This window comes from Ammospiza nelsoni, chromosome 2, assembly GCF_027579445.1.
Source record: "Ammospiza nelsoni isolate bAmmNel1 chromosome 2, bAmmNel1.pri, whole genome shotgun sequence".
NCBI lineage: Eukaryota > Metazoa > Chordata > Aves > Passeriformes > Passerellidae > Ammospiza > Ammospiza nelsoni.
The window spans coordinates 37,656,279-37,677,993 of NC_080634.1; the positions used below are offsets into that span (position 1 = coordinate 37,656,279).

The 21,715-nt window shown below is 45.0% G+C and overlaps 1 protein-coding gene across 1 annotated transcript in view; it reads right to left on the minus strand.

Annotated features, from left to right (window-relative positions):
- Positions 1-21,715, minus strand: part of ME3 (malic enzyme 3) — a 117,821-nt gene that overhangs the window by 388 nt on the left and 95,718 nt on the right. The window contains exons 7-13 of the mRNA XM_059493773.1: positions 16,664-16,773; positions 5,504-5,601; positions 4,198-4,311; positions 3,427-3,532; positions 2,706-2,848; positions 1,230-1,403; positions 692-790 (exon numbers count right to left, since the gene is read on the minus strand). Coding sequence (XP_059349756.1) covers positions 692-790; positions 1,230-1,403; positions 2,706-2,848; positions 3,427-3,532; positions 4,198-4,311; positions 5,504-5,601; positions 16,664-16,773 — 844 coding nt within the window. The remainder of the gene's footprint in view (positions 1-691; positions 791-1,229; positions 1,404-2,705; positions 2,849-3,426; positions 3,533-4,197; positions 4,312-5,503; positions 5,602-16,663; positions 16,774-21,715) is intronic.

Sequence of the window (21,715 nt, forward strand, 5' to 3'; positions counted from 1 at the left end):
TTGCTTTTTTCTCTTTGTGAGTCAGCTGCACTTCACCCTCAGGCAGTTGGGTGAAGGAATGTAAGCTGCCTGCAAGCAGTGGCTGGTAAGAAAAGCACTGCCTGCCCTGGCAGAATGGTTGGGGTGTGCAGGTGAAGGAGGAGAGCAGCCCTTTGGCCAGCTCTGCTCACACCTGTAAGCTCTTCAGCCATGCTCTGCATCTATCAGGAGCTCTGAGCAGGCCAAGGAAATTCTCAGTGGGTGTCTCTGAATCACAGATCTGATGTATACAGAGCACCAAACCCATAATTAGACAAGTCCAGATCTGGAATAGTAGTTATGTACTGAGGTCCTTACCAAACATATGAGGAAAGGTTCCAAAATAGCAAATTGGAACCTAAAATCTTTTGGCAATTTGAGTCATGCTTGAATTTGACTCTAAACCTCATTTTTTGAAGTGCTGAAGACTCACAGCTTCAAGCAATAAAGCAGAGCTTTGTGAGCTGTGAGGCACCCAGAATCAGAATGTATTTTTCACATCTGGGTTTTAATGATGGAAGAAATCAAGGCAGCAATTATGGCCAGAATTCCTGAGAATGACTGTTTTAGACTATAGAATGAATTGAATTAAAAAAACACAACCAAAAATGATGCCAGGGCAATTCCTTCCCTTCCTACCATGAAAAGTGGAAATAAGAAAGGAAATACTCACTTTTACAGCAATTTTGAGAGACACTTCTCTGATGTTGTCCAAGGGGGGATAGAGTCTTCCTTCTGCAAGATGCTGCTCTGTCACCTCAGCAGCAATAGTCTAGAAAGAAGAGGATGGTAGCTTTTAGGGATGGTCTCAAGCAAACACCACATTTCCTCACATTACATGGTATGTGGCTGAAACCTCAGCAGCATCAGGGCTGGGACTAGTCCTGAGTGGGAACTCATGACCTGTTCAAACACACATGTGTACATGTTTCATCACAGACTTCAGACTCCACTCTGTGTGCAGAGTGGGGCAGTGCCGTGTTAGGGCAGCAGGTGTGGAGAAGGAGAGCCCTGTCTTGGCTCCTGCACCTCTGCAGGTGTAATGGAAGCATGAGCTTTCCTGAGCCAGGAGAAGGCTGCAGCTTTTTGCTGAGGCTGAGCCATTTCCCCTCCACACATTGTCCTGGGCCAGGTTCTTTAAAACACCTGAAGTAGGTACATGTGCCTCTTATCATCTTTTCTACAGTATCAGTGAAATGTCACTTGGAAACCTCTGCTGTGATGAGGAAGATTTCATCGGAGATGTGCCGGACCCCGCTGGCAATGACTCCCAGAGCCACTCCGGGGAAGACGTAGGCGTTGTTTCCTTGGCCAGGGAAGAAGGTCTGTCCATTGGGCAGCGTGACCTTTGGGAATGGACTCCCACTTGCAAATATCCCCCGGCCCTGATCAAAGAGAGAGAAAAAAGCATTCAGGTTCAGAAGAGAAGTCTTAGATTTCTGCTGCTCATCATGACCTGTGCTCAGGGGACACTGGTGACAAAGTTGCCAAAACTCAGTCAGCAAAGGCATCTCCACCACAGCCACCTCCAGCTGACACTTTGGGAGGACCCACGCACCCAGAGGCAGGATCAGGGCCTCTGGAAAAGGCTGAACATGTGTTTGTACTGCAAGTGCTCTGATCTTGCTGAGGTCTTTCTACCTCTCTATCAACCTTCTATGGAGTATGAAGAGACTCGTGGGATAAAGGTCTGGGGCTGTGTGATTGCTCTGGCCGTAGGTAGGTGGTGGGGAAAGCAAAGGAAAGCGTGAGACAAGAGTGAGACAAGGGCTCCTCTCTCAAGCCAAGTCAATCCACATGACTGTAATTCTTCAGTGACATTGGGTCTAAGTTGGGTGATGAAATAGTTATATAAACAACTAGGTTGGGGTAACACAGGGGACAGAAACAGGAGAGGATGGGACATCTCAGACATGTGGGTGGAAGAGGCCAGCACTTTCTTTAGAGGGTCACAAAGTAATTCAGGCTGGTTGGGACCCAAATTCTTGCTCATAGCAAGGTCAGCTGTGAAACCAGACCAGGCTGCTCAGGGCTTTCCCCAGTCTGCTCTTGGAAAACTTGCAAGGACAGAGACTGCATGAGCAACCTTGGCCCTGCCCCCTGCTCCACCTCCTGACCCTCCTCACAGCATCAAAGTCTCTTTTACACCTAGCTCAACTGTCTCTTATTTCAATTTATACAGGCTGTCACTTGTTTGCCAGTATGCCCCACTGTAGTGTCCTGGGTCCAGCCAGACCCCGAGCTCCCCGTGCCGAGCCGCGGTACCAGGGTGAGGTACCATGGTGAGGCAGTACCAGGGTGAGGTGGTACCAGGGTGAGGCGGTACCAGGGTAAGGCAGTACCAGGGTGAGGTGGTAGCAGGGTGAGGTGGTACCAGGGTGAGGTGGTACCAGGGTGAGGTGAAGTACCATGGTGAGGCAGTACCAGGGTGAGGTAGTACCAGGGTGAGGCAGTACCAGGGTGAGGTGGTACCTGGGTGAGGTTATACCAGGGTGAGGCAGTACCAGGGTGAGGTGGTACCTGGGTGAGGCAGTACCAGGGTGAGGTGGTACCTGGGTGAGGTTATACCAGGGTGAGGCGGTACCAGGGTGAGGCGGTACCAGGGTGAGGTACCAGGTGAGGCGGTACCTGGGTGAGGCAGTACCAGGTGAGGCGGTACCAGGATGAGGTACAGGGTGAGGCAGTACCTGGGTGATGCGGTAGCACTGCTCTGCTGTGCACTCTGCTTTGCTGGTGGGGTTGCTCAGGGCGAACACGATGGGTCTCTCATTGAAGGCTGCCATGTCCTTCAGCAGCTTCTCGGTGAAAGCGCCTGCAACAGCGGCCACACCTGGAACAGCAACAGCAGAATGAGTGGTGCCTTCCCACCGTGCGACTTCAGAGCATCGCGCTGCTCCCTCTGGGACTGGTGAATGAACTGTGGCAGGGAAACAGCTTCATCTCTGGATGTGCAGTAACAGGCAATGTTACTTTCTCATTTGACAGTGAGAATTAAAGCCTGTCTCAAAATAAAGCCCTCTGCTCCTCCAGGCAGAGTGGGCCCCAGGGTTTTGGCCAGCCTGACTGCAGCGCTCTGACTCCCGAAGAGCTTCCTGAGGTGCCTGTTGTCATCCTCATCCTGCCCAGCCTGACAGGGCCAAGTTTGTTGCTTGACAGCCCCAGATCCTGCCTCCCCCAGCACCTCCCTCTTCAGCCCTGTCTGAAAGAATTCTTACAGCTCCAAAAGTGAGGAAGCCTGTGCCCCATAGTTAACACAAAAAGAATATGGAGAACTCAACTGACAAAATGGGGGTGAAAAAAAGCTCACTTTGTTTTGACTAGGAGAACAAAAGGAGACTCTGGAGGAAAGACAGAAAACTTTCCTAAGAACTGAATTGACATGAAAAGGTCGTATTAAATGAACTCCACCTATAACTGCTGTAGGCTTCACTTTCTGCACAACCTCTTCCAGTGAGTCCACGTTGGGGTGGTCCTGGGCAAACATTTCTTTCTCGTGGTTCAGGTGGCTCCTGCCCTGTGAGGAAAAAAGAATCAAACTTTGGTCTGTTGGCAAATGATGGACACATAACATAATAACTCATCTTCAGGTATTTTGTCTCTCAGCCCTCTATCTAAAGCAGATTCCTCATAGCAGGACCTCAGCATCAGCCAGTCAGGCACTGAGCAGTTGGTGTAATGTCACACTGGGCTGGCCTCTGCTCCTCTCACCCACCGAAGCACATTGAGTGTGTGGAGGAAGGACCTGGCTGCTGTTCACTTGTACATAAAGCACAAGTCTCCTCCAGTCTGAGGAGGGACAAGGGCAGAGGCCCTGGGGACACAGGGAGTGCAGAATGGAGCTGGACTAGGCTGGGTCACCAAGCAGGGCAGAATTTTTCTCTGATAATGCCCCATATGATGTGCAAGACTTCCAGCACTGCTTGAGGCCATGGCCAGCAGGCTATCCTTCCACTTTAGAGACCCAGCCTGAAGCATTGCCTTTAGGGCAGCCAGTGCTGCTGGAACACTTGTCAGCATGAGACCTCCTCTGAAAGCAGGAGTGTCAGCAATGCTGACACCAATACAGCTGTAACCTTCACTTCAGGGCTGAGCAGGGGACCAAGGTATCTGCCTGCTCTGGCCTCTCTAGCTGGCAATGGATGGCAGGTGAGTGGAGCTCAGCTCTGGAGACAAATTCACCTTCACAATCAGTCCCTTGGAGTCCACCATCCAAATTTTTTTGAGGGCATCTTTTCGTGAAACTCCTTCCTTTTCCATGGCCATGAGGATGAGATGACCTATGCCCATTGCAGCCTGGAACACAGTATATAAACACTTCATTGGGATATTGTCATCTTTTGGGGGAAGATTTTGAATGAGAGGTGGATCAGTGCAGTGCTGGGGTTGGATCATCCCCCAGCACTGCACAAAGCAGGGAGACTTTCTGTTGTACAGTGCCAAGGCATGGGGCTGATTTTAGCTTTGTAGGTGCTGCCATAAATCAAAACCCTCACAATCATTCAGCAGAGCATGTTGCAGGTGAGGCTGAAGAAGCAGAGGTGGTACCTTGACAAGCAAGGGTGTCTCCATAATTTAAACCAGCTGCTGCATGGGAGGAAGAGAGGCAGACATTTAAAAATGCTGGTGGCAATGCCAGTACGGAGGACCTCAAATCCAAGTGGGAGTGCTGCATCTGAAATACGGCCATGAGGAAAGTCTTCTCCCATTCCTGCCTGGGAAAGCAGCCCTGGATATTCTGTGTGTTTGTGGTCCTCTAGCCATGCCCCTTCTTCCCAGATGGGGACTAACAAGGCAGGAGGGACTTGGTACCACAGAGATGGTGACCAGCACAGACATATCTGGCAGCAGGGGTGGAGAGACAGAAAGCAATCTTTGTCTCAGTGAGGGATAGACAAGTAATAACAGACCTTCCCAAAGTCTCACAGGTGGGTGAGAGCTGAGACAGGTCCATGGACTAAACACCTTTAGTCCATGAACCAGGCTTTGGAGGGTTCTTCTTCCTCTCTTTGAGCAAGGTGCCATACAGGCGACCTGGCTTCTGCCATGGAGCACTATGACTGGCTCCAGATAGAAAGGTTGAGTTCTTACAGTTCTTTGAGTCTGAGTCTTTTGGATTCTGCTGCTAAAGAAATTCTGGTTTACCCTAGACATCAACCCTGAGAACTCAAACCAGCCTCCTTCATATGCCTGCCTCATAAGGAACCTAAAGGTACCTAAAGCCCCACTGACACATGGGCAGCCTCAGAGTATCCATAGAGTCTGGCCCACAGGAGTCGTGGGCCAAAAAATCTCTGACAGATTGTTGGTAACTTCCACACAGCAGCAAAATCCACCTGTAGAGCCCAGTCCTGCCCAGTGACAAGGAACCTGCTTCTGTGCTTCAGCCTCATGAAGCCAAGCCTTCCAGGAAGTTTCAAAGGCGACTTTTCTCTCTCTAAATTTGAAGATGGAGCATATTAAGGTATAAGCTCAGGAACATTCCTACCTCTCCAGCTCCCTGGAAAACAAACTTATGGTCAGAGAGCTTGTTCTTTGTGATCCTTAAGGCTGCAATGAGGCCAGCGACTGCAACAGATGCTGTGCCTGAAAGAGAGAAACACCATGAGATGGACATCCTGGCAAATGCACTGTCTGCCCTGCAGAGGTACTGTCAGAAACCTTGTGGTAGGAATCATTCTCTTAAATTCTGTCACTGAAGGATCAGAGTGCCTTCCCTATGCTGAAATATAATATTGACATTCAAATTCTCCTGCAAGGTTGGAGAACACAAATTTTCCTCCATGTAGAGTCAAAGGGACACCAAATCCTAGAATGTCAGAGGAAGTTAATACCTAACTTGCAAGGGTTTAAGATGCACCTGACTTCCCTATGGTCACATGAGATCCCTGTAGCAGAGCAGTGGTTTCAACTTGGGTCCCCTTGCCAAAAAATCCTCTGTGATTATGGAATTACCATCCTCTTCTCCTGTTTACCTTCACAGCCCAGCATCACCATTTTTTTACCTCTCTAACACCCTGGTACCCTGACTCCCAGCCATCACATCCTGCTGCTAAACATTAAGAAATCGTTGAGAACAGGATTTGGTCTCAGATTAGTGAGGAACAATGCAGTAAATGGAGCAGAGTCCTGCTGTTACAGCCACTGTGATATCTACAGCTTGCCATGCATTAAGGGGGGCAAATGTCCAGACTGAATAACCTGCCTTTACCCCACATAGCTCACACAAATCCATGCAACATTCATCTAATGTCCTGTCCCAGGTGAAAAAATATGGTGGAAATACATAAGGCACAAACCAATAAGGATTCAGGCACTGGCAGTATCTCAGCTCATCTGGGCAAGCACGATGCAACATTAAAGGGGACCTGGGAGTGAAGGTAGAAGTTTGATAACAGAATATGGAAAGTTGGAAGGACCCTTAAGGATCATAAAGTCGACTAATATTCTTCCTTAACATTTGAAAGAATATCAGTTTGGACATGCCCTGATCTATTCCCAGCTTTTCCCTAGAGTTTTAATCTGTTCCCAGCTCTAGTGGTGGTCTCTCCATTCTCATCTTTAGAAGCTTTGTGAGGAATCAGGGAGACTTGATAGTAACGAGTCTTGTGGGGGTGGTCATGGCTGGGGCAGGCAGCGACCACTTTTAGTCTAATACACCTGATTTCAGCAAATTTCCAGAATTTCCTATTTTGCTGCCCATGTAATCAGCCAGTGGTTCAGGGTTTTAAGTAGCCAGTGCTTCACTGAGGTTCCCTGCAGGGTCCTTAGGGCCTGGGGTGCTGCAAGGCATCAGGAACCAGCAGCTCCTGAGCAGACATGAGCACGAGCAGTGACACCAGCAGATGGAGCTGCTCCCTCTCTGAAGGACCCACAAAACAAATTCAGCTTTACCTGCTCCTTTTCTTTGGTGCAAAAGCCACAGACAAGCTAGGAATCTGCTGGTATATAACTGGGAAATTATTCACACTCTTATAATTTCCTAGCAAGCAGGAAATATAGTGGAAGCACAAGTACTCTGTCAAAGTAGTACTTTTATTGACACAACTTACCTTGTTTAGGGAACCTATATACAGGAAAACCTATATAAAGGAAATCTTTATAGGCCAGACCAGAAGGATTTGTCAGTACAATGTGAAACATTTTGTGATTGCAACTCAGATGAATTTTGCTCTCCAAAAGCTAATAATCATCCTCTCTTAAGAGTGATTCTGGTTTAGCAGAGACAGCAGCCACACTTCTGCAACAGACGTGGTGCCCACACTGGCACAGTGGTACAGAATGGCAGCATCACTTCATAGAAGCACAGAGTAGTTTGGGTTGGAAGGGACCTCAAAAACCATCTAGTTCCAACTCCTCTGACACAAGCAGGGACATCTTCCACTAGATCAGGTTGTTCCAAGCTCCATCCAACCTGTCCTTGAACACTTCCAGGGATGAGGCATCCATGACTTCATGAGGGCACTGCAAGCATTCATGCCTTAAACACAAAACAGACTAGACTGATGGTTGTTAACTTTGTATGCGTCTTTTTTGCAATGAATCACTTGAGACATGGATGAATTCCCTTCATCAGCTCAGAAAAGCTTTTACCATTACATTTCCAGACCCAGATCATCTGAGCTCAGTCAGTTTAAAAGGGAGTTGATAGGGAGGGAACCAGCCACTGAACACCTTGTTGCTTCAATATTAACATGTCACACAACTGAAGGAAGTGCACAAAGGATTTCCTCTTGCTCCTCCTGCACTACATCTCTGCCTTTTAATGCTCTCTTTAGAGTAGTGTATTTGCCTGGTGAAATTCCACTGGACTGGGAAAATTACAGAGGAAGATAATGAACGTCCAGGAAATTTAAAAGAACACTGGATAATTGCCTTGTTTTTAGATTTTGTGTTTTATGGGTGTCACATAACCAGTCCATGCTCATTCTCTGTGTTAGGGTGAGTCTGTAATCAGCAGAACTGCTTGGCTTGCCATGACAGATGCTGAGGATGGGACTCTGAACAAACATGTATGATCCTGCTTATGCTAAAGCAGCCACCTGAACTGGGTCAAACAAAATAAACCCTAGAAGAGCCACTACCACCACATGTTTTTTAGAGAGACAAGGTAACTGAAATACATGTAGGCACTTCTGCTGCAGACATCTAATCTGTGCAGGAAGAGATTCCGCTCTGTAAGTCTGAGCTGCAAAGAAATGGGAAGAGACCAGGGTCCCCAGCTGTCAGCAATGCCAAGTTTGTGACATGCAGTAGAGTATGAACATCTGTGTGTACACTCACGCATGTTCACACACTACCTCCAAGGCTTACTTTGCACAGGAATCCCCAAATCCCTGTGTGGGCAGGAGAGGGGAACTGATGAAAGTCAAAAAACCAGAAGTGAAACCATTACAGTGTGGTGGTGTAAGTGTCAGGTCATAGCATTAGCAGTGATAGATGCCTGGAAAGTATTGAAAAGACTGAAATGTAACTGGAGAAATATCTTGTTTCTCTTGGTCCTGACCCAGGCAGAACTGCTTTATACCCTGCAATTGTCAAGAAGTCTGATGGGACAAATGCTGGTATTTGCAAACCCATTTAAGTGGTAAAATGCTCTTGAGAGATTTCAACAGAGGGAGGTACTTGAGGTACTTTTAAAAGGTGTCACTAGCAGGAATTTGACAAGTGGTGTGTATGGAAAGAAAGGGGGCAGACTCAGTCTGCAGAGCAGAGACCTGTGGGACTGGGTGTGCCATTACTCATCCCTTGCACTTGCACTGCAGCTTTGACTAACAGCAGGGCTCTGTTCAGCTCTGCCACTCCTAATCCTCCTCTCTTGTTCCAATGTGTTTCTAATCCCTCCAGTCTCCCAAACTGCATCTCACCCCCATTACTCAAGTAATAAAGTTACTGTACCTTGGCCTTAGCTCAATATATTTATTTGATAATTACAGTTTCTGAGCACAGAACAACGGAGTATCTCTGTGGAGAAGGGTTCACAGCTGGTTCATGTAAAGAACTGGCTAATCATCATGCTTTAGTTCTAAAAGAATCACAAAGTCAGGCTGGGGCAAGGAACTCCTCAGCATGGCAAGAAAAAACCAGCCATCCTTTAACACGTTGGTCTATCTGTTTTCCAAAGAGAATGAGTGCTGCTATTGCAGATAACTCCTTCCTAAGTAATTAGCAAGAGCCAGCTTGGCTGGTCTGTATCTGAGGTGAGATATGGAGGGATACAGAGAGAAGAAAGTTCTTGCAAACCGTCCTATCTATCCAAGACTTAAAGTGAGTGTTAAACTTGGTATCACAAAATAGCAGGCAGACCTCGGGACCTCTCTGGGAAGTCCACAGCGAGAGAACCAGTACATTTAGAACTAAAGCACAGTCAGAAACATGGCCATCGCTGCAGGAATCAATTTCTGACACTCAGGCACATTCAGAATATTGTAAAATATTAAGGAAAAACCCTGTGGGGTTGATGTTCCACTTGTACTACTGCAAGTGAGAACAAGCCCCAGTAGGTGTCAGTGGAGATACACTGGAGCATAAGCTAAGAAAGGATCTGCTCCCCAGCATCGCATGGGAAAGGCTGCAGCAGAGAGGACCCCATTCCCGGGGACCTGACCCTTCCTCAGAGAGGGGAGAGGGGGCAGAGGGGGGAGCAGCTCTGCACTGGAGTGACAGGAAGCACTGCACGAGTCTCCGGGGAAAGCGCTGCCCAGTGCTGAGGACAAGGCTGTGCCTAGCCAGTGGCTAAGCAGGGAACATGGGGGAAAGCATGGACCATGGGGGTGCTTGGGGGCAGGAGTCCTCTCATGCTGATGGCTGGCACTGCCCTGTCACCTGTCCTGGAGGCCTGACTGAGCTGAGCATCACCACCATGCTGAGTCCTTCCAATAGCAGCAGCAATGGGAACGTGCAGCCACACCACCGCCGGTTTCTTCACACAACACCTGTATGAGTGATTCCTCCTTCTCCACAGTACACTGGTGGAAAAGATGACCAAATTCAACCTGAGCTTTTATTTTTCACTCTTGACCTGCCTGCTTACATTTCGCCCTGTCAAAACCATGCCAATATGAGGGCCCGGGGAACAGCAAACTCTAGTTTAACAGCTTCAGCAAAGGGCAGCCAAGGAAATATATCTAAATTTATGGATAAGGAGGAAGCCTAGGGCTTTTCCAAATTCTGGTTCCCATTAACTCCCTGCAGCAGTTCCACCCATTACTGGAAAGCAGAGTGGAGCTTGTCCAGATCCACTCTAAATGCGTACTCAAAAGTCAAACACAACAAAGCTGGAACAGAAAACTGCCACAGTGTTTGCAGCTCAAGGTCTTCCCCTCCATGGCTGTGGGCTGGTGTTACCCTTCCCCAGAGGGCCTCTGTAAGACATTAAGAAAATAAACATAGAAATAGAAAATAAACATAGAAAAGTTAGTCAACAAGAAGAGCAGTAAAATGCAAAGCATTGATGGACAGGGATGGAACTTGCTCTCTGAAGGGTGACCCAGAATTGCTGGTGGCATGGAGAAGAGCTGTCTGACGATGGAGAAGCCTAATGAGGCCATCTCTAGGTTCCTGCTTTTAATCTTTCCACTGTAAAGTGCTTGAACCGTATTGTGCATACCCTTAATGATGGGTTCTGACCATGGCAGCAGTGCCCTCCCTCCTGCCCATAGGGTGCCAGCCTGCACCTGCTATGCCCACGCAGGCTGAGCCTCCTCGTGCACCCACATGGCCAGAGGCTGTCAGGCAGCTGCCTGCACTCTGCAAGAATGCATCCCCATCCCCATCACAGCACTGGGCACTGCTGCACACCAACAAGCTGAACCAGGTCAGAGCACAGCCCTTTCTTCCGTCCCTTTTGCCTCCTTAGCCTGGACTTAAAAGATGACAGACAGCTTAACACAGAGGGGACCTGTGCTGTTCTTCACTGCAGAGGAGGACTTGGCAGTGGCATCCAGTGAATGAGATACACAGCAAACAAGAAAAGCAGGAAAAGAAAGGGAAACAAATGCCACAATTCCCAAAAGTGACGGAAGATGAGGGCCTGATCTTTAGAGTGCTGCACGGATAAGCCCAAGAAACTGAGGCCCGTTTACAGCCTGCAGTCCACACTGTCCTGACCTGCCTTGTGAAGCAGTCAGTGTGTGAATGCAACACAAACCCAGGAGCTGGCCCTTACAGCCTCTTCTGCTGTGGAGCACAGCAGGTCCAGAGGGACTGTTAATAGTGCACCTCTGGAGGACTGAGAACACCTCCACATCTATCTCCAGGCTGGGTAAATCCCCAGGGAAAGCGTGCTGCTCAGGAGCTGCCTGGCAAGACATTGCCTGCTTTGTTCCACAGTACGGTCCCGTCCCGCACTCCCTTCCTATTGTGCTTCCCCCTCCTTAGCTTCCTGTGATAATTACCCATGCATTTGCCACGCCAGCTGAAACAACAAAGTAAGATACTGTACCGTTTTAATCTGCTGAAATTAGTTACTGCTGAGCCAAGAACTCTCACTTTGCCTGCTTCTCACAGCACATGGAAACGTGTCTGTGAAACAGGCCTCCTTTGCACATGATTGATTTCCAGCTTGCCCAAGTGTTTGAAACTGCTCAGATTTGTGACACTGGAGTCAGCCTGTTCCCAGCCTCAGCTGAGATCTGGAGCACTGTTGCTTCAGGCCAGGCACTGCTTCCTGAAGTGTCTTGGGAAGGTTATGGAAAGGTTATCTGCTAGGATAATGAGAAAAGGTGGCTGGTGGGTCAAGAGATATTTTGAGGATCATCAGCAGTCACACATCCTACAACCAAGGGGAATCGTTGCTGTAATGACATGGAAAAGACTCAGAGGTGTTCTGTGAAAGGGGGGACCCTGAGCATTGCCCGCAGGCTACTTCAGATTACAGGCTATCTGCTTTTGTGCACTGTTCTCTTTGCCCTGCCTGTATGTGTGAAAAACTTTTGAATGACATGATCCAGCACAATTAATTAAATAACACATTAAAGATTTATTCATTTTTTCTGGAATTCTGTCTAAACTTGCAGAACTACTTCTGCTGTTCAGTACTGAGCAAACACCTCAAGAGGCAGCTAAGTTGGTCAGGTATGATTTGCCTTGGGAGAGCCATACTGCTCTCATTCACCTTCATGTTCCTAGGTGTGCTTCCAGAAGACTTGCTTTGTCATCCCAGGCACTGTGGTTAGGCTAGCTGGGCTAAAATTCCTTGGATCTTTCTTTTTGCCTTTCCTGGAGATAGGTGTGACATTTGTCTTTTATTCAGGAATTAGGATCTCCTCAATTACCATAACCTTTCAAAGAGTGACTTTGTAATGCTGTTGGCCACATATCTAAGATGAATTCTTAGATGCATCTCATCAGGTCTCATGGACTTTGTCTCTTGAACAATCCCTGCTAAATAGGCAGAAGTCCATGGAGATGCTGTAATTTTGCATGCCTGAAGTTCTCATCATGGAAATAGAACTCTGGATGTTTTCCTTGATCTGCATGAGGCCTTTGACATAATCTCCCAAAACATCCTTGTAGCCAAACTGGAGAGGTACAGACTGAAAAAGTGGGTGAAAAAGTGGCTGGGCTGGTAGGCTCAAACGTTTGTGGTCTGGTACAAAGAGGCCAATGCTATTTAAGTTCTCATAACAATCTGGATTATAAAACAGAGTGCACGTCCATAAAGTTCATGGATGATTACAAGCTGGGGATAGTGAATGACACAGTGGTGGTATGACAGTCATTCAGGGATCTCAGCAGGCTGGAGAAATGGGCTCAGGGAAACCTCGTGAGGGTCAGCAAAGGCAAATGCTAAGTCCTAAAGCTTTGCAGAAGAAAACTTTGGGATCATGATGGACAGCAAGTGGAAGATGAGCCAGCAATAAGCCCTTGTGACACAGAAGGCCAACAGGCTGCTAGACTGTGTCAACAGTAGGTCAAAAAAAGTGATAATTTTTTCTATTTCAGTACTTTTGAGGTCATCCCTAGACAAGCACATCCCATTTGGGGCTTTCAGCACAATAACAAACTGGAGCAAGTCCAGAGGAGGGACACCAATATGACCAGGGTTTACAAAAAGGACTGAGGAGCTTGGGTTTGAAAGGGCTGGAGAAGACTAAGAGGATATCTAATTTCTGTTTACAAGCACTGGTTGGAGTGTTTGTAAAGAGGCCAGATTCTTCTCAGAGCTGTACAAAAAAACGATGAGGGGCAATGAACACAAATTGCATGTTACAAAATTCCAATTAGATATTAGGGACAAGACACACAGGAAAGATGAGAAAACTTTGGAACAGGTAGTGAAAAGAGATTGGGAAACCTGTATATACTGCAAAGTATTTGGCTGGACAAGGCTCTGAGGAACCTGAAATAATATAAAACTTGGATCTAAGTTTAAAATCACCCTTTATTTGAGTGAGGACTAGCTGATGTCCAGAGGACCCTTCCAAACTAATGCCTTCAATGGCTTTATGTCATTTCTTGTATGAAGTAGGAATCCAGAGATGCCTGCTTCAAGGATTCACCAGACTTGACAACTTTGTGAGACTTTTAAGTTGTCTACTTTCTGTTTAACACTGTGAACAACTAAGTGGAGCAAAGTTAGAGGAGGAAGAGAAAGAGCAGGAGCTAAAGCCTTCTCATGTACCTCTAATCTTCTGTGCTTCAGAGCCTGCCCTTGTACTTTAGTGGGAAAAAGGAAGAAGTGACAATCAATTTTCTCCCTCGGAGCTGTAATTCAAGCTGTTGCCCCTTGCATGAACCCAGACAGAGCTGGGAAAGGACTGATGTCATCACCCCCTTAGAGGAAGGAGAAGCACTCCCTCAATAGGAGCTCCCACACACGGGCACTGCGAGCCAGCTCCTGCCTAGACCCCAGGCTGATGGCTTTCAGAATCAGCAATCACCTCGTCCCAGTTGGTGGTACTTGGCAGGCATCCCACCCAGCATCAGCAGGCTGGCTCCAACTGGAAGGGTCTGTGTCACCTTCATTTTCTGGGGTTAGGATGGATTTGGAAATACAGTAATTTGTAGGACAAAAAAAAAAGTTTAAAAAAAGTAGGTATTAATATTTTAAACTGTTTTTCATTTTGTGTAGGCCCTGGGGCAGCAACAGGGAGGCCTAAAGGATCTTAAGGGAAGCAATTTATACCTTTTTTCCTCATCTCACCTGGGTGTGTATGTGTAGGCACACTGCATCCAGAGTCCCACAAACCAATGGTCAATGAGTTTAATACCATAGCTCAGGCCTCATCTACCTTGCACTGCTTGTGCCTAAGATGTGTTTTTAATTCAACATACTTAAAACATTGCCAGCTCAGAAGTTGGAATAATTCAGGTTTCAGAAGGTCTGTTCCTGTCTTGCTTGAGTAAAATTAATCAGGCCTGTATTAAGAAGGCTTTGTATAATTCTCATTAATCATTTAAACACCACTTACATTGAAGTCTAACACTTTTTTAAGTAGGTGAGTTATGAAAGATCATCACATTAGAAAAGAGAGAGTCTAAGGTAAACCCAAAGAACAGGAGAGTGTAAGTGAGAAAATGCCACTTCCTACCTTTTCCATACCATCTGAGGACACAGAGGGATAGATTAGAGTGGGTAAATCAGACTACTCATCCCAGATTCAACTCTTTTATCCCTGACATGACTCCAAGACAGAGTTAACTGAGTAGATCCACGTTGCTTCAGCATTCCAAAGGTCCTCAAAACAGATTTCTGACTACAACCCTAGCTTGGATTTCCCTTTTCTTTCTGACAGCTCCATAAAAAAGCCTAAACAGGTGCTTGCTTACTTCAACTCATTGCTTGTTGTGCAAAAGTTCAGCAGGATTTCTTTATTATCTACTACTGAGAAACCAGTGCCAGCAAAATGCTTTATTTGAGAATATAACCATGTTTTATTATAAAGAGGTAAAATCCTACTCTTTCAAAAGGCAGGAGTTCAAAGAATTTTTGGGGGACTTGACATCTCCTATGCACTGTGACATGCATCTAACTGGGCAGAATCAGATAAGGTCCATTTTATGACAATACTGTTATACAGCATCCCCCTGGATTTGGTTTGCTGCTCTGGGGCAGTCACTACCAGGAATTGTCTGAGGCATTCAGCTATGACCTACAGCCAAAAGAAAACAATAAAAAATAGTCTGCTGCTTCCCACTCAGAATATGCAGTTTAGCTTTAATATTCTCTTTTTCTTCTGTTATTGAAGAAACCTTTCAAACTCACCAAGACACCTTTGCCATTCACTCCAGTTCTGCCAAGAAAACCTACATCCAGGACCCTGATGTGGGATTTGCCACAGCACCTGGCCTCTTTTTGACTGCTGAGTCCCCTTCCACTTTCAGAGAGAGCAACTAATCCAAAAGAAATCTGTACAACATTGGCTTCTTATTATGGCCTTCACCTGCCCATCTTCATAAAAGTCTGAGTGCTCGGTTCCCCCTTTCAATACTTCAATTCAAAAATGTGCCTCCTGGGTTTTCTCTTCCTGTGCTTCTTTCTTCACTGGAAGAGAGAGGGGGTGGCAAGAACACCTGATGAGTCTCCTTGTACAGGAGTATCCATGTGCCATTCCCTGAAATGCCTTTAGCTTGTGTGCTTCTAAACCCTCTTCATGAAAATGTCTTTGAGGAGGTCCATGCATCCCACTACACCAACCACATTTCCCTAAACCAGGATCTTACTCCTTGTGTCAGACAGGAAGAAGCTGCTATACACATTGCCAAATATTGTTAGATAAGCAGCAGATGCAGAAACAGCACTGGAAAGTTTGCTCACAAAAGAACCAGCATTGTGTGAAAAATAACACTGATGTTTCTTTCAGTCTCTTTCAAGTACAAGTGAGGATGAGCCCAACTGACTGCAAATAATTAAATCAAACATTGGAAATTTCTGCATGTTTCAAGCAGGACTAGACAAAAGAAAAGATGAAGGGACTCAGAGGAGAACTGGTTGTTTGTAGACAATTGGGAAGATCTCGTCCCTGTCAAATGGGCAAACAGCCCTTCCGAAGGTTTAAAGCAAAGTCAGCATCAGACTGGGATGCAGAGTGCATCCCTGTGGGCACTGAGCAATCCTGCTGACTGCTGAGCCTCTCAGGGCCTGGAGACCTGTTTGCTATAACCCCAGCTTTGCTGCTGTCACTTCTCTGTGACACTGGAAGAGTTATGTTAAGCACGCTAGGGGAGAACAGATCTGTTCTCAGATTACTGCAGAGTTAGCATCCACAGAGAGGAAAGAAGCTGTTTACCTTTATTTTTGTGCATGTAGTAAAGAGTTTAACAATAGAGGGAAAATGCCAGGATCAGCTAATCACCACCTGGCTCATGAAAACGGAAAGCCTTGCATAACTGTTGAAATGTCATCATTGTTTTAGCTAAATTATAGAAAATTAATGGAACTCTCTAAGTTACCTGCATAATCTAAAGCGTATGATCCATTTTCTCCCTTGAATATTTCTTCAATGAACAGCTAAACTCCTAAAAACAATGGAGACTCACTTTTCAACTCAGATGGCTGAGATTTTGTTTATATTTTAAATGCTTCTGTATAAACTCTAAAATTTGTCAGACATCTGACTACTGTATAATAAACAGTCTTGTGATATTAACCACCGCCTCTCATGACAAGGTGAAGGTTAAATTTGATTTTCCTAGCAGTACTCACCCTGAATATCATCATTGAATGTACAGTATCTGTTGCGGTATTTATTGAGGAGACGAAAAGCATTAGCATTGGCAAAATCTTCAAACTGGATCAGACAATTCATGCCATACCTGCAAGTTAAAGGGCAATTTAAAATGGATAAATATATTTATACAACATAGGACAAGATACACACCTGTAACCAAGGCAATGTAGTAGACACTGTAGTGCAGAAATAAAAGTATCACAACAGAAATGCAGCATAGCAACAGCATACAGGATCACACCCATCCCAAGGTCCACACACTGAGAAATGTGGAGTCACTAGGACACCAGGATTAAATTGCATTCATAATTCAAGGGGCTTCTTAATATGTGTACTTATATACCTATATGTACATACATCTTTGGACTTTTGGTATGAGAAATTTTCAATGGTGAATTTGCAGAGGAGCTTCTCAAAGCAAAGGATAACAGCTGCCACACTGCATCACAGCAAATCTGACTGCAAAGGGACAACAGTTAAAGGAACACCACCAGGGGCCCACTTCAACTGAAGGTGGCCAAGAAACGAGAAAAAAATCTGCTTGTAGGATCCCATGGAGTGAGTGTTTCACGGTGGGACTGAGTGGTTCAAGGTGTGATTTCACATCCACACTTCTGTGCGTTAGAAATGTTTTTCTCCACTGAGTTGTTTAGCAGGAAACCAGCAGGCAATGACAGCTAGTGACCTGTAGAGTGAAAAGGCAGGAAATAATTGCAAACTTTCCATAATTGTCCACTAATTTCCAGTAATTTCAAGAAGTGTGCAGTTTATAAATTGGGTAGTATTCAGACTGGTCCACATGTATACACATTCAGCAAGTTTGTATGACTCTTAAACTGCATAAAAGCTTTGCAAATAAAATCTAAAAGGGCCATAATTACTTGTTTTTCATACATCAATGTGATAGGGCAGTGAGAGAAACTCAGGGAATGAGTAATGCAACTATTAGTAACCTCTGGGCTGCAGGAAGGTGAAGGAGCTCTAAATAGCAGCACTTTGTTAGACATAGCATCGTCTTACATATCTTCTATTCAGATTTTCCTCCTTTGCCACTGAAATCTGAGGTAGAACAGCCCCGCTTTAGTGTAGAAACAGATACTGGATAAAACATTCTCCATTTGAGAACTGAGGCTTCTGTCATGAAAAAGCCTTTTCATGGCACTCACAGTGTGGGCAGTCAGACTCTCCTAGAAGGGCCTTGAATTTTTTATTATTATTATTTTCCATTTCAATGATATCTGTCAGTAAGGAGACAAGGATAAGCACATGCATTATGCTCCTTTATTTTTCCATCCTGAGAATCTCTCACTTGATAAACCCCTGGTCTCACAGAGGGACAAGTGTTGGCTCTAACACTTGCTTCCCGTTCTCTGTGTTTGCTTTTAGAAAAGGACCACAATGGGGACAGAGCTTTTAGTAGGGCCTGTAGCAACAGGAATTGGTAACAGTTTTAAACTAAAAGAGGGTGAATTCAAACTAGATGTAAGGAAAATATTTTTTCTAGCGAGGGTGTTTAAAGACTGACACAGTCAGTCAGAGAGGTGGTGGATGCCCCATCCCTGGTAACATTCAGGGTAAGGGTTAGATGGGGCTCTGAGCAACCTGGTCTGGTTGAAGATCAGCTTACTAATGGATGTTTCTCTTATTCATCATTTGGATGTGTAAGGAAAATACGGCTAAGAGGGAGGTGACACAGCATCCAGAACATCTGCCAAAATCTCACAGCAAATAATTGGCAAATTTTTATGCAACTTCATTTGCTATAGAAACTATTTATCTAACACCAGTCTTATTTATTGGCATCACCGAGGAAGTAACATTACTGACTTGCTTAACAAAATCAGTGACCTCAGCCAGCGTTAATGTACATGTGACCAGCTCTGTGAGCTCCTTCCTCACTTCCCATTTGTGGTCTGCAGCAGGGGACAGTGCACAAGTTACTTCTATTTTCATCTTTGATCTCTTTTTATTAAGCAGAGCACAAAAGAAGAATGGTAGCCCATGAACACTTCATTTCTCTTTCTGCCCCTCAGTATGACAGGACAGTGCTATAGTGCATGCTCCCCTCACTAAGGTATTTTTTGAAGATGGTTTCTTTTTCACTGCCACACATTTACTGAGCTTTTTGAAGTATGAACTCCATTTTTGAGCTTATGTGGGCCTTTGAATAATGTGAAAACTAAAGTTTTCGTTCATAAAGAACACAAATTGGTCATGGTAAGACCCCATGACTGGATGCTTTAAATGAAAGAACCAAGTATTTAGGATTCACAGCTAAAGATGGGAATCTCAGATCATGATCTTTGTCCTCAAGGGCTACTCACCTTACTGAAGTTTTGAGAGAAATTTAAAGAACTTGTGCTACCCAAAGTCACTGAAATTAGAAATCTGCCAGTTGATCTTGCTGCCCTTTTCTAGTGGTACTTTGGCAGCTGCATGCTGTGCTCCATCCAAGGGTGACCAGAGCAGGTTAAGGAGGAACTTAACAAGGAGTTTGAACAAACCAGCTGCTGGGGCCACGTGCAGTAAGATCTTTGTGAACATCAACATTATGAGTCAGTTCTACTATCCCCTACAGCCAGCATCTCAATACTTGTGTAATTCTTTTCATCCCAAAGGAATTAAGAGCTTTCTACAAAAAATGTTCGGGTTGCACCCAAAAGTAAAATGTAGCCAACTTGGGACTGGAGCACAGAAGTCCTTTAATATGCAACAATGCTAAGAAAAGGTCCAGCTCAGGTAAGAAGGTGGAGAATACTTGGTACAGCAAAGGAAAAGGGTGTCCCGAGAGCTGCTAAATGTATTGGAATCCAGCCAATAAAATGCAGTGCAGAATGGGATTTCTTTTACTGCCTTTACATAACTAAAAGGTGGTTGTGTAATGCCCAGCTGTGTATTGCCCAGCTGGACAAGTCTGACTGCCCTCTCAGACCATGGAGAGAAAGGGCATATCCAGAGCAACTTCTTTCAACTAGTCTGAGTGAAAAATGGAAGTAGATAACATCTCTGGAGATGCCTCTTTCTTCAGAGTGTCTATGAAGGCAGACTAAGATGAACAACCTAAATTTAGATATATAACTTTAGACATCTAAATAGGAGAAGTAATCTAATATTATCTAATTATCACAGTTGGGAAGATCTGGTTGGGAGCATCTTAAATATATAAATATATGTCATGCACCTTAGGTCACTGGCTTATCACCCTTTCACTGCAATACTATGCTGCCCTTCAATGTTTGCAATTTCTTTGTTGATGTCTGCAGAAACCAAGTGGTCCCCTGTCAGCAAGCACAGAAGTACTTAATGAAGTGAATTACACTGGCCAGTTTCCCCCCATCATAGTGTTTTAAAACGAAAACTGATTTTGCAAAATTGTGTTTAATTGGAAACACTGTATTTCCCACTAAGAAATCAAAATTAATGAATTCCTTCAGAGGAATAATTTTTAGTGAGGATTTTGTTGAACCTTCTGTTCTGTTTAATATGAGACATCTGATATGAATGCAGTCCCAGTTAGTACTCACATATTTGCTGTCTGCAGGTGCAGGATGCCTTTTAATAGAAAAAGTGTTCATAAAGTGAGTATTTGAACAAGGATTTCTGAAGATCCCTTCCAAGACATCTAAATATTCTTAAATTTGAAGCAAGAATTGATGCTGGCCCTGCAGAGAGATATTCAAAACTGCTGTAATAGGAAGAGACTCTTGAGGTCAGCCTGCTTGGCTTGTTGTCAGTTCTCATAGATTCTTCCACTGATCCATGTGACTCATCTCCTAACTTTCAGCTGAGAGCCCTGAAGGAGATTTGGAAGCAGATCAGCAGGTCACATCAGGACTGAATGTTTTCCAGTCCAGGAAAGGCACAGCCAGCTAAGGTTGGCTCTCTCCAGCAATCCCATCCTGACTGTCAATGATTCATCTTCTCTAGAGCATTTGATGATCTTCTTGGCATGGGACATGAGTAGTTAAACAGCCAGGATCTGACTGCCTTTATCTAAAAGGAAAGCTTAAATGTACACTATCTGGATTTCAGACCGACAAGGTACATAGAAACCGAGCAAGTGCCACGGCCAGTGTGGTTTCTCCCATTTCTCAGTTCTTTATCTCCCTTTCAAAAAAGGGAAAGTTGCATTTTTGAATGGTTTTGGGCTCAAAGTGTTGCCATTCCTCTTGAGCACACTGCAGTTTGCATGTTGTGGGATCTCTGCAGTTCTATGTCTCCTTGTGGAACTGGAGCTTTCCCCTCAGCATGAGTCATTCTTACATCTGTAGGCTGTCAAGAAGGATCCTTGGACAGAGGTGTTTTTGAAAAAATTCAGACATGCTGAAACTTGTAACTGGTTGCACTGCAAGAGGCATTATTTAATACTGTCACCATGTCTCCTGTTGGCTGCCACACCACCATCTGGGGGATTCTGTTCTTTGCCACCTCTGGAATTAATTTACCCATTTTATAGAATTGGAAACAAAAAGATACACTTTGTCCATTCTTGCTCTTCCAAAAATATTCACCAGTCTTTCAGGCAAAGATTATATTGCTGTCTTATTAGTTTGCTTATTTCATGGTTTTGTGCCACAAATAATTATGACCCAAATTCTGGCTCTCATATCTTGCAAAAATCTTCTTGTGAAAATAGCCTCGCTGGGAAATGCTTTATAGAATGATCCCATACACTCATTTTAGTCCAATCTCCAGCCTTTGCCTGGAAAATCTTGTACAAACAGTACTTCCAATAAAACAATACACTATTGATTAAAATAATAGTACAAACTGTCACCCTAATGAAGGATGACTCGAGATGATGTTAAACACATATAATATAATAAGCCTTTTGTAAAAATTATCACCTGAAAATATGTATTAAGAATTGATCCCTTTTCCTGGGAAACCCACAAACATAGGATTCATGCTTTGTTTATGGCTGCATTGTTGCTCTGGTACTGTTACTATCCACCTAGATCTACACATAACCCCATGGCTGTGCCAAAAGAAAAGATGCTCTCAGCAAAGTCTGTATCCCCTGCAGA